The sequence below is a fragment of the Balaenoptera acutorostrata genome, chromosome 5, assembly GCF_949987535.1.
Source record: "Balaenoptera acutorostrata chromosome 5, mBalAcu1.1, whole genome shotgun sequence".
NCBI classification, from domain to species: Eukaryota; Metazoa; Chordata; class Mammalia; order Artiodactyla; family Balaenopteridae; genus Balaenoptera; species Balaenoptera acutorostrata.
Window position 1 is genome coordinate 107,999,783 of NC_080068.1, and position 13,844 is coordinate 108,013,626.

Below are 13,844 nucleotides of genomic sequence, written 5' to 3' on the forward strand. Positions count from 1 at the left end.
AGTAATAACAACCAACATTTATTTGGTGCTTTTCTGTTTATAAGTAATTTCTCAGTCATTTTTCTCATTGGAGGCCTAACGTTACCCTGTGAAATTACTCAGATACAGAAAAGGAAGATGCCCTTGACCTCTGCTCTCTCCCTCTTCCTGCTAGCGGCAATGGTGGTGACAACACTGCTCTTGGTAGCCCTGTGTTGAAAATGGCGGAGCCCCGTCAGCCTGGGACCCTGAATGGCTATGGAGCAGAGCTACATACCGTTATGAATTGTTCACCTTGTAGTTTTTATGCGAGAGAGAAGTAAACGTCTTTTTGTCCTTTAAACCATATTACTTTGGAATCTCTCATTATAACGACTTCATCTTTTACCCTCTTGTTCTGAATTCATCCTTATCATTTACATACCATTTGTTATTACTCTATCCAGTAAACCACGTGGAGGGCAAGCAAATGTTTGTCTTAGTCTTTGCAAATGATTTGGTTCAGCTGGTGTTTCTTGCATTTTTTCATTGCTATTCAGTAGGTTACTTCCTTCTGTTGGTTCATTTCCATCTATACCTCTGGGGTTCATAACTGTTTCCTCCTGTGTTTAAAGCAATTAAAAAATCCTTAAAACTATATATTTGCTGTACATTTTTATAGGTACTGAGCCATCACATCACAAATCAAATTTCTGTTGCTAGAATCAAGGCTAACACTTTACAGAGGAAAAGCACAGCTTTATTACTAGCTAATTGGAGAATGCTCAGAATAAGAACAAACTATGGGAGGAGTATTTACCATTGAGTCACTATTTGCAGCATTATAAATGCTTGAGTCACATAAAATTTCATTATGATTTTCAATACTGGGTTTAAAAATTAGCCTGTTTAAAATATGATTCAAGGCAATAGTTCGTAAATATGTCAGAGTGATTCAGAAAGAGATAATCATCTGTGGCGAAAACAAATTCACATTCATTCATTTACTTTAACTTAAGCAATAAAGAGGGAAGAAACCAGAATCATTCTATGGGTTAGGCTGGGAACACAAAGCACTTCACAGGCTCTCCATGTAGGGCCAGCTGCTAATGCCTATCTAGGAAAACTGGCAGTCACACCTACTACACCAGTTTGGGGATTTAAGAATGGGGAGAATTGTTAATTGAGTGATAGAGAATGAAGAGAACACAATTCTGTCATAGATTTGGAAACGTAGTCTCCTCCTTAAGGAAATGGTTGGGATGTTCTACATTTGATCATACCTGTTTTTCCTGACACCTGGAGGCTGTGTGATTCACCTCTGTGGATGGTTCTGAATCTTCATGGTTAATTGTTTTATCTTGATTCTCCATGATTTATAATTAAGAATATGATAGAGGGAAGAAGAACAGGATCTGTTTTGAAGGAGAAAGAGTATAGATATAGAACAGCAATTTGAGATTTAAATGAATGAACTGTACTTATTTTTCCCCTTAGTGGCTAAAATATTTTAAATTAGACTGTTCTTAACTTTCAATTGCTAATCTTTTCTTTGATTACAATATATAATCCTAATTCTTACCTATCTTTTTACCTTTCTTGAAAAAGCCCTTGTTTACCATATTTTTATATGATTTCTTTCCCACCCTGTTTTCTGACGTATACTGCAAATAATCCCAGCAATATTACTGTTCAATTGTCCTCTCTAATGGGCCAACTTGAAGCAGGAAAGCCCCAGGTAATTTTCCAGTGTTGATATGAGGAAATGAGTCACCAAAGAGAAATCTATGGATTCCATCATATTCAGAGAAACCAGAGTCACTAATTCCTGCCTGGTTCTTATTTCAAAATTGAAGTTAAAAAAAACACAACAACAATGATGGAGCAGCCACAATGTCTTAGACGCTGTGACAAGTGCTGTGACAGACTCTTGGTGGTCACTGTGGGTAATTCAAAGATTACCAAAGCACATCCTTTGTTCTCTACAGACTTACAGTACACCAAGAAAAATAAATTTGTATGAAGTAACTAAAAACCCTGTAGGGCAGACCTGTAGGTTGCCTTCATAAACACCCACTTCAATCTCTTCTCCCTTGGCTTCCCATGCTATATGGGCTGAAAAGCCAAATATCCTAATTCCTAGCTACTTCTGCAGCTAGAGGTGGCCATGTGTCATAGTTCTATGCAATGAGATATACGTGGGAGTCCCTGGGGAGGGCTTTCATTCCCAAACAATAAGGCAAGACCTTTCAAGGATCATACTGTTTACTCTTTGCCCTCTCACATTTCTTTCTCCTTCCTAGAATGTACATATACCTCCTGGAGGGCCAACAGTCATCTTTTAACCACGAAAATAAAAATCCCTATGCAAGGACAGTAGACAAGTAAGAAGGAGGACTGGTTCCTTGACGACATCATGAGTTGCTGCGTCAGTCTTGGACTGCCAAGGTTTGGAGTAATTGTATAAACCACTATTAGCCAAGTTTGCTTTTTATTAGTAACCAAACTTATTCCTAATGCAACAAGTACGATGAGTATTATAATAGAGGTACAAACTATAAGTGTTGGCAGAACCAAAGAGAAATTATGTAAGAGAAGGGAAAATGTAATTCAATACACATTTGAGTGCCTAATATGTGCCAGCCACTATGCTAGACCATAAAGACAGGGATAAATTAGCTAGGACCTCTGCCTCAAGGCATCATTTTCTGTTTAACAAAATGCCAAGATGTTTGCATTTAAAATTTCAACAAAAATGATATCCTTTCCACCACCACCATCATCATTTTTCTTCCTTGCAGAATACAATGTTGGCCAGAGTGGCATCTCAAAAAGCCTTCAGTTTGATTTTTATTATATATTATATAAAATAAATACAAGTATATAGAATGATACATTACATATGTGTATGTGTTTACGTATATGTATATATAGTTTTTAAAATTTAAATACTTCAAACTTCAGACTCATGAGAAAGAATGGCATTTTGACAGGAAAATGCTGGGTTCAGAGAACCCTTGCCTTAAAGTCATCGAGGCATGAAAGCCAGTGCGGTGCAAGGGAAAACTCTGTTAGAGCCTGTGGTGGCAGGCTATGGATAATGAGAGACGAGGCTGGAGAGTTAGGACATTGTATCCCAAACCATGACACTTGGCCTTCACCCTCTGTAGAGACTGACCCCCTAATATAGTAGGTGACAAAGTCTATTGGCTCTGGATTTGGACAAACCTGGGTCTAAAGTCCAGCTCCATCATATACCAAATTTCTTAGGCTGTTTGTAAGTAATTCTCCATCTGTACAATGGAGACAAGAGTAGGTCCAACCGTGGATATGGTAGGCATTCACTAGTGTTGGTTATTAGTCAGTCATACTCCTCCTCCCTAATTATCATAAATCTCTGAGATTCTTTTTGCTTTTCCTCTTAAAGCAGGACAAGGTCTCCCCAGTCTTGAAGAATTTACTACATAATTCCATTCATTTTCTTTGATCATGCTTTTAACCTCTTCCTTTCAAGGCAAACTTCTTGATTAGGGGATGTAACACTACTGGCTAAAATGAATTTGAGAATTCATTTTATTAATGTTATTCTAGTCATTTTTAACATAAAAAATCAAAATTGGGCATGTTGCACAATATATGCTATTTTCGAGAATTCATATAGCTTTGTGTTTAAAAAAATGTCCCTATTCTCCCATAGTCTCCACCATGGATACCAAAGTACTGTTTGAGATCAGAGAGGTATTGAAGAGAGAAAAGGTAAAATAAAATACCAGTATTTTAATAAGTCCAGTAAAACAACTTACAACTGGTCCGCTCTGTTTGTTTATACTCTGCTATGTTTCCATTTCCAAAAGAATACTTAAACCACCGGTCTCATTTCAAAACCCAACTTAAATTTAGAAAAATCACAAAAATGTAACTTAAAGCAACCATGTTCATGGCATTTATTGTTCATAGTCACTGGGTCTTGAAATTTACAATATTTACAAATTTACAATAGTATATCCCCCATTAAGAAGGCAGAAGAAAAAAAAAAAAAAAAAAGAAGGCAGAAGAAGGTAAAGAAATCAGAAAATATGGAAAAATGAGTTTTTTAAGGACCGTAAGAAATGTCATGAAGTCCATTAAAAAGCAGAAAGTTTATACTCCTTACTCATAGAGAGGCTCTCAAGTTCTCAGAGTGCATTAACTCTTATTTTGAAAACAGTTCTAATGATTTTGCTCATCTGACTTCCAAGCCCTCTTATGATGTTATACATTAAAATGTAGGAAGAGATTGTGATAGAGACAAATTGAGAGCAGCGTGAGTGACAGCTGACAATGAAAGAGATGGAAAAGATTGCAATCTAATGCTACAAAATGTGGGAATAAGTGTCTTTTTCATAGGGGATATTTATAGTTTTGGCCGGCCAAGCATCTTTCCCCCCTTGTTTTGGTGATAGCACACTAATCTTCTTTTGTGGAATCCATGCCTCCTCTATTCCCCATACACATGGTTCATGTGAGACTCTTATCCTTCCCTCTCTAATCCCCCATGCTCCACCAATGCTCCAGAGATGAGGACACGCTTGGCCAGCGAGGGAACTCCTTCCCTGGTCACCTTGACCAGTTCAGGCGTGAGCATGTGACCCACAGCTGGCCAATGAGAGTCAGGTTTAGGGTGTTCACTGGAACCATTAAGAAAGAGTTTTCTTTCTGTTGGGGTTGCTAAGCCCAGACTTGCTGTTGACAATCGTTGTAACATACAAGAAAAGCCTTCTAAAGAATGAGGTAACTAACCACAGAACAAAGCAGAGTCTTAATATGGAAAGACAGAAAGAGAAAGCTCTAAATTAATAATCACATTGCTGGTACCCCTGAAAGCAGCTCCTTTTCAGTTAGGTGAGCCAATAAATTTCTTACCAGTTTGAGCTGGGTTTCTGTCACTTGCCACCAAATAAATCCTTAGTAAGAATTTTCATACCTGAATTGGCCCTGAAGGAGCCCCTGTATAGTAACAGATGTTTAGAAAGGTGATTCTACATCTTTAAGAAAATGAAAATGAAAAAATTAGGTGGAAATATTTTGTTTTAAAAGGCATTAAAATATACAGTACAGTTTAGAGCTTTTCTTTTCTTTTTCTCTCTCTAGAATTTGTTTATTTATATATGCATCAAAATGTGAACTCAAAAACTATACTCCTTAACAAGATCACTTTAATTCTTTTCAAGTTGCCTGGATGGTTCATAAATATCCAAACCTAGCATTCTGTGTTGGCAAATTTGTAGAGCTTTTCTTTAAAGCGAATGTTAAACAAAAATGTTATATTCAGTTGAATAGGTGTCAGTTACCAATAAAATTAATTTAAGTGAAATGCTTTGTTTTTCAACAATGCTAGTTAAATGATATACTATAGTTAACAGACTCTAATTAATTTTTTTATTGTGTTCATGGAAGTCTTTAAAAGTCTTTGGGTCCAGTGAAGGTTCAACAGAGTTAAGAATCGATGTGAGATGCTAGGTGTCTGAGATGGAAAAGTTAAAAAGTGAGGAAATATGGAGAAACTAGATGGCTTCTAAGCAGCTAAAAATCACTCATAGTTTAATGGAAAAATAAAAGTTGGAAAGGCCTTTAGAAATTACCTTGTCCAATCTCTTTCATATTTAAATAAGAAAACTAAAACTTAGAGAAGCTAAATAACTTTTCTCAGTGAACACAGCCAATATCAGCCAAGCCCCATAGTAAAACTATAAAAATTTGTGAAATGAGATAGTTCTTTATATCTTTGACTTCATGTCCTTTCTATCAAGTCACTGCATTATAATTTTACATTTTTGTTATATTTTGCTTAAAATTCTACTTGTATATACCCATAGTTAGTTATAAGTTTGAAAACACATTCCACAAGCAAATATAAATATTAAAATTTCTATCTTTTGTTCAGCTCTACTTTTTTCCATTGTTATCAATGTTATAGAGTTTATTACAAACAAAAAATTTTTACTAATCCATTTAAGTTGTACAACATTGGTAACAAAATGAATGAAATAAGAACTTTTATTCTATTCTCTTGACAAATATTGCTTACATATTCTGAATAATCAGTTAACTGGCTAGGTGACAACTTGCCACTTAAATATGACTTAAGATTCTAAGAATTAAGAAGCTTTTCATTTAAAAAAAAATCCAGTTAAACTTAGATGGTTTGAGAGATTTTTGTGTTATCAGAAAATTATACTGAGAACTAGGAAGGCAAGGTACATTTTAAATAAACAGTAAAAGGGCCTATACAGAGAACCAAGTTTTTTCAAGTTTTTTTTTCCTGCCTCTCAATCAGGATATTGCTTTATTCAGACTGATACACAACCTGTAAACCATATTAGAAAAAAATGTATTTTTTTCAAATGGTGAAATTTTATAGACTTCATAAATTCAGTAAATAATGTGAGTTTAATCTAAGTTCTCTGACTCAAATACAGATTTCAATAGAAGAATGAGGCTTGACGTAAGCCCAGGGACATGGCTGTTATGACTGTTGCGACTGCCCACTTGCTTATAAGTTAGCAGGTCAAGTATTTTCTAAGAACAAATGCAAAGGCTATTGGCCAATCATGCCTCTCTTTAGCATTCCCAGTATAGGGAATTTCCTACAGGACTGATACACATACTTAGAAACTATCTTGATTTAATTTGAGCTTTATTTTCCAGTATTAGGCACATATGCCACCAAAATCATAGAGCTGTGGACTTCAAAGGAACAGTCTCCTTTGTCTTTCCTCCAAACTTGAGAGAAAACTGCAGATCAAGAATAATAGATCAAGAATATGAGCAGTTCTGGTATGTATATATACGTAAATAAATAGGAAAAAGTCTGTTAACAGTAGTTGCCTTTGGGGAAGGAAATGGAGTTGTTGGAATTTCATTTTTATTCTCTATGTTTCTTTATTGTTAGTATTTTTACAATAAGAAGATTTTCAGGGGCTTCCCTGGTGGTGCAGTGGTTAAGAATCCACCTGCCAATGCAGGGGACACGGGTTCGAGCCCTGGTCCGGGAAGATCCCACATGCCGTGGAGCATCTAAGCCCGTGCGCCACAACTACTGAAGCCCGCGTGCCTAGAGCCCATGCTCTGCAACAAGAGAAGCCACCGCAATGAGAAGCCCTCACACCGCAACAAAGAGTAACTCACCGCAACTAGAGAAAGCCTGTGTGTAACAAAGAAGACCCAACGCAGCCAAAAATAAATAAATAAAATAAATAAATTAAAAAAATTTTTTAAATGCAATTTAAAATACACTTAAAAAGAATTTATGCAATTCTTAGAGCTTTAGAGAAGAGATAATGATAACAGCTTTCCTTGGTAATAATACTTTTCACAGATAGACTCTGGTAATTTGATTTTAGGTAACTTAATTCCACCACAGATAGACTCTGGTAATTTGATTTTAGGTAACTTAATTCCACCTGCCACAATTTAAGTCATTTTTTTGTTTTTGCGGTTTTCAAAGAAGATGGGGGAACTGCCTAGAATCTTCTACAGCAATTTTCAAATATTTTTTTAAGCCAGAGATCTTTTGCTAAATGAAACCTTATCCTGAAATCCAACAAATGGGACAGATAAAGGTGGGGCTGCAGAAGCCCTGTCCACTCACCCCCGTTCCTCCTGGCAAGTGAAGCACACTTTGAAAACCACTTCCGTAAATATGCTTTCATATACAGAAAGAGGTTTGTTAAATCAGCCTTCTCTTTTTCAGGTTATCTTGTTAATCTAAGTGTTTAAAAGTGCTTTCTGTAATATTCCAGAGGAAATGAAAGAATTATCAACTTGCAAATGTCCACAGGCTCTTGGGCAAGTAAAATACACTTACTGTTATCAACTGAATTACTGCTGAAAGATCATTACATGGATAAAGACTGGTTGTTCGTGTTATTTTCTGTCTTTGGTGGGACAGGCTGGCATTTAATGGGGTGACTGTACTGAGAATTTACATATATTGCTGTAGTACTCTATGCACTGTAGTCATGCATTTGAAAAAGCATCTCCATGACTGTTCATTAAGTACTCTATAACAATTATAATAAAAATCTCCTATCTTTGGTGTTCATCCATTTATGTGTTAAAAGCGTAGGGTCTCCATATCATACGGTATTTCTATGTAGAACATATTGAAACTTTCCAATTTCTGGATTCTGCTAATCAACTCTGATCTAATGCTCATTTCCCAAAAGAAGCCCTATTCCGTCAGTGAGGAATTCAGATTAAGTGAAGAGTAGGGCTTAAAATTTCCTTGACAATTAATTACTGAAATGACTAAGAATATCTCCTTGAATGAGAACTACCTTATTGGAAAGTATTAAGTGTTCCAACTGCATGCAATCAAGTTATCAAAAGAAAACAACCACTATTCTATTTGGTTAATTAATATAGTGATTTGATTGAATCATCATGAAGTAAAACACTATGCAACGAGATAGGAATAAAAGGAAATTATCCCTAGGTAAGAAGGGACCCAATACTTGCTTCTCTTTATAAAAAATCTCTCCCCCCACCCAAAGGCAAATATGTTTAATTGAAAGTTTAAAATATTACTTTTAGGCTTACTAAACTCAGAATCTCCAGAGACTGAATCTCCCCAAGTGTGGCAATGTGACTTATTACCTACCTAAGAGCCATTGCTCAGGTATGCCAGTGGGTCTCTTCGCCACCCCTAGGAATAAATCATGACTGGTCTAAGTCAATCTCTGTAACATCATTCCTCTTTGCCAACTGTTGGTTTAAGGATGAGCATGATTCATTTCTTGCCAATGAAATTTGCGGGCAAGGTTACTGCGGACCACTGGGTAAGATTTTCCTTCCTAATATAAAGACAGAGAGGCAAGAGGAGAACCCTCTTCTCTTTGTGTGTGTGTGTGTGTGTGTGTGTGTGTGCGCGCGCGTGTGTTAGCAGGGGAGGATGAAGCTGTGGATGGGGATTGTGTTTCTTGGAATTCTAGCAGCCATCATTTATCCATGATGAAAAAGTCAATATTAGCTAATGGAAAGCAACCTGGACCTTGATATCAACGTGCTACTGAACAAACCCTGGATCTACTTACCTTAGACATTTCGTCGTATGAAAAAAGAAGCTTGTATTTTTGAAGGCAGTTTTGGTTGAATATCCTGTTACTTATAGCCGAAAGCATCCTAACCAATACAACAGGTGACTCTGATGCAGAGCCGTCTCTGAGAAGCTCTGATAAGGAGCAGTGATGAGGAACCTTTGGCTTACACATGTCTCCCTAGCTTCTTGACATGGTGCAAAACCTTCACAGAGGATGAACAAATATTGATAGAACACTGCCTTCGTATCGAAATTTCTCAAAAATGTCCAGAAAATAACATTTCAGTAGCTAAAAATCAGTGCCAAGGTTTTTAGCACCATTCTTTTAGTCTCTAGAGATTGTATAGCTTGTAAGGTTATGTATTTTTTCTGCCCTATCCCTGAAGTTTAGTTGTAATATTTGAATATTGAATTTTTAAAAGTTGGGCTTATAAACATATGATTGTTCCTTTCCACTCATGAAACAAAACAACAAGAACAACAAAACACAACTACCATCACTGCCTGGGGTTTCATGTTTTACTTCTCTACTTGGTAAAGTTCTACGAGTCATTCAAGATCTAACCCAAATGTCACCATCTCAGTTAGTATTTCCTAACTCCATGTAGACTAACTCTGTCCCTCTTTTTTTCTCTCTAAGGACTCATTCATTCAACAAACCTCTATTAAGCTCTTACCATGTTCTAGCCCTTGTGTTAGGGATTTGAATGTGAACAGTCTGACACAGTTCCTATACTCAAAGGTTGCAACCTAGTCAGAGAATGACAGATCATTCCCTAGGTAACCATAATGAAGTATGGTTAAGTTTTAATTTAAGGCACATGAGATAAGCAACCCCATCTTTTCACAATCATTGAAGTTCATCAGCCTTTTACTGGGTTTCTATGGTGTGTAAACACAAGAGACAGAAAGACGGCTGAGATGCAGTCTCTGCTCTTTAAGAAAGGGACAGAGATTGCTATGTGTTCACCAAACCAGTTTCCTCTGCTGCCTAGACACACAGATAGTTGACATTTCCCAGCCTCCCTTGCAGGTCAGTGTAGCAAGTCCCTGAGTCTGGCAAAGGATGTCGGGATAAATGATGTGTTGTACTTCCATTGCTGTAAGAAAGCTCCCATGTTTTACATTATGTTCTCTCTTTTCCTGTCCATTGCCTGGAAACTAAGGACTCCAAGGTCTTAGGGGATGGCAAAGCCATAATATAAAAAGAGTTAGCGTTCCTGAATCACTGAGGAGAAGGCCACCAGCTGAACACCTGGTTGGACTTTATATGAATGAGAAATAAGCTTCTATTGTGTTAAGTTACTGAGGTTTTGGAGATTATCTGTTACAGCAGCTAGTGCCACCTTAAGGTAATTTAATTATAATATGAGAAGTGCAGGCATAGAGTTAAACAGGGGAGAGCAGATAATGCCCTACGTGGCTGATACTTGAATCAAGCCTTGAAAGATGACTTAGTTTCGAAAAGAAAATAAAGACCATTACAGGCAGAGGAATCACATGATTAAGGGGTAAGGGGTGAAAAGGAAAGTGCAGGTAGGGAATTTTGTGCACATCCATGTCAATGAGATCATAATGAGCATCATATGCAAGCTATGTGGAGCGATCAGAGGAAAAAGGACATGGAAACCCTGAGTGTAAATCCTTCTTGTGTCATTGCCTCCTAATTGGGCCATTTGGGGCAAGTTACTTAGCCAGTCTGGACAATTTGCTTCAACCGCAAAATGGTGATAATGCCTACGTCACAGAAAACCTTAAACTAGTACTAAGTACATCATGGAGTCCCAAAAAAGTACCCCCAGTGCTTTATCTTCCTTTCACGAGATTTTCCTTGAGAAAGAAGCATACATGTACTGTACTGAAGAGCACAGATAAGGGACACTGGTAAACTCAAACCTTTCATTCCTCCTTATGAACCACAGAAACATAAATAATAGATTCCTAAAAAAAACACACATAAAGAGCTTTTACCGTACTGGCAAGGTATACTTAATAACTTTATAAGGCTGTTCAAAACTCTTTTGAACTTATCATCATTGCACTTTCCTTAACATGTATGACCCAAGACTACAAAGAATGCTCCCTCATTACACAAGTGCATATACAGGGAGCTCCATTTCCCCACATACTGGTTTCCTAGGCTTTGTGTGAAAAAGATGTAAATTCCTTTCCCCAGAGGAAAAATCTGTTCTATCATTAGGGTTTGGGTGCCAACCAAGAGTCAGTGGCCTCCCAATTATCAGCAGGACTCGTGAACAGTTAGTTACGAACCAGATAGTCAACGATCTCTTGTGATATACTCTGAGAATGTTTTAAATGAAGAAATGTTTTACATTATACTTGTAGAGCAAGAGACTTCAGAGGTAATCTAGTGTATGGGTAACAAACTCAAATACCTTCAGGGGGCCAACTCAAATACCTTCAGGGGGCCAACTCAAATGTAGGAGTCTGTAGCAACTAGAGAGGGCAGAGCCCAAATGAAGGCATTCAAATCACTGCCAGGCCCTGGATCTAATCTCATGGTTTCATTTCCCATCTAAAGAAACTGAAGAGGTTAGGTTTAGGTGGCTTTTAGAGGCTATACAGCAAACATATTACTCAGAGTCAATGCAGAAAACAGACACGATGCCAAGTATTTTAAGCAGAAAGAGATTTTATACAGAGAATTAAATGAATTGTTGAAAGGCTAGAGATTGTTGAAAGGGCTACAAGTGCAGGGTCTTGGCTGGGCCTCTAGGAATGACTTCTAGAACACTACTAGATGAGCCACCAGGGAATATACTATTTTTGCCACAATCAGGAGGCCTTCAGGAACCAAGGAGTTCAAGAACATACTGTACCTGTGACCCTGAGAAGCTGGGATCAGGAAGTTGTCTGGACAGGGAACTCAGAGTATGTTCACTACCTCCCTCAGCTGCCTCTTGACAGCCAGAGAGCTGGTGATTCAACACGGCATGCTGAGTCTGGTTGCTGTAAGTCCCTCCCAACACCCACAGCTCTGGAGCCTGGACACTGGCACCTTGTGCACCTTCCGTGCTAACAGAAAAGAGCCAAAAATATCAGGGAGGAGCAGGGAGGCTTCTGCCTTATCTCTGCCTTTGGAATCTCAGGCAAGTCATCCAGAACTCTAATTTACACCCAGAACTCTGACTGGAAGGGAGTCTGGGAAATGTTTTTAGCTTTCCTGTTTCTCCTGTACAAGAAGGCACACTAGCCACAGGTAGGAATGAGTGTGAGTGCCAAACTTCCATATCCAGCACAGCAACTTTCTGTGTAGGCCCCACGATTCAGACCTACATCACTGATTTTCCCTACTTATTCTATCATGCCTTCCATGGAAACCCTAAAAAGGCAAAAATCTAGTCAATAGGACTGTAATTCTAAAGACCTTAATATGCTAGAAAATACGTGAACCGGTCATTTTGCTCACATCATTAGTACAGGGTAAATCACACTACCTAATTAATCGTTAGGTATATTCCGATCCATTGGATTTTGAGCTCCTGAATTGTATTCCATTCTTATTTGTATCTCCTGTCCCCAGGCCTGCTTGGCCCACAGACGATGCACAGGTATTTGCTGAATTGAAACGTTTCACTCTTGACTTAGAAACAGTAAACCAGAATTTCATGAGATACTGTATAGCAGCAATAATATCAGGTGGAGGGCTCATTATAGACGAATGGGGAAAGGGGGTTTTAGCCTTTCAGAGAAAACAGAGGTAGATCTGGCAATGTAAAGCACCTGCTCTGTCTCTAGCCACTGGTGTCCTGGATTTCTTGATGGAAGGCTAAAGTTAGTGGTGTCTTCCTGCTATTGATCTTTTGGGCAACAAAACACACCAGAATCCAGGGTGAGATAACAAGGCTGACATAATAAGCTGATGCCTGGTAAGTAAAATAAAGCCACAGACTCAGCGTGCGCTTTGAGCAGGGGCTTATTTATATTCCCCAGTCAGGAGGAACTGATTAGTCTTAGCACATCAGGGGTGCTAACCCAGGCCACAGTAGCAGCAACGTATGGTGGATTTTAGAACTAAAACAAAACGAACAAGAAAAACCTACTCCAATAACAACTAACGACAGGAGACACACACACACACACCCACCACTCTGCGTACAACCAGAAGGCGCTGGGCGCTAGCTCCCAGCCTCTGGTCCGGCACTAGAGGATTGCCGCCACGGCCGCCGGTTTAATTTACGCTCAGTGCTCTCCGGGGGCTACTCACCTAAAGCTCTCCGGCTCAGGCAGCCGGCTCAGCCCCACGGATGCGAAAAGGGGCTCAAAGGCCTGCGGTGTAGCCCGGCGGAGCCGGTTTCCGGGTGGCGCATCGCCCCAGGCGGCGGCGGATGCTGCAATTATTGCAGATAGCGGGGCGCCGGGCGCGCCGCCGGGTGTCCGCGGCCCCGCCTTCCCCGCGGCGTGGGCGGTTCCGGGAAGGCGGCGGGGCGCGGGCTGTGTGGACCGCTCAGGGAGCCCGGGCGGGTTGGGACCCTGTAGCGGCCACCCCACGCGCTCTCCGCGGGTTTGGGGCCTCAGGGGGCGGGCGCGCGGCTTGACTGGGGGCCCGGAGCACCGCGGGTCCACTTCCCGGGACCTCGGGGCGGCGCCGCGCGGTGGGCGGCCTCGCCGGCCCCTGGGGACCGGACGAGCGCGTCTCCCCGGGAAGCTACAGGGATGGTTGCCCAGCGCGCGCCGACCCTGGCGACGTCTCGGCCGGCGATGACGAGCTCCCGGGCGAGGGCGCGCAGCACTGCCTCTTGCGGAGCCACGAGTGCGGCCCGGGCAGCCAATTGCTGGCTTTATC

General features: G+C 39.8%; 1 protein-coding gene across 2 annotated transcripts in view; it reads right to left on the reverse strand.

Annotated features, from left to right (window-relative positions):
- The window catches only part of SLC9B2 (solute carrier family 9 member B2), a 45,943-nt gene extending 32,224 nt beyond the window's left edge, over positions 1 to 13,719 (reverse strand). Inside the window, exons 1-3 of one of the 2 annotated variants that reach the window (XM_007190972.2) lie at positions 13,266 to 13,719; positions 1,242 to 1,373; positions 404 to 581 (exon numbers count right to left, since the gene is read on the reverse strand). In XM_007190972.2, coding sequence (XP_007191034.1) covers positions 404 to 581; positions 1,242 to 1,331 — 268 coding nt within the window. In that variant the 5' untranslated portion in view covers positions 1,332 to 1,373; positions 13,266 to 13,719. The remainder of the gene's footprint in view (positions 1 to 403; positions 582 to 1,241; positions 1,374 to 13,265) is intronic. The other variant, XM_007190970.2, reaches the window with a different exon arrangement.
- Positions 13,720 to 13,844: the final 125 nt, after the last annotated feature.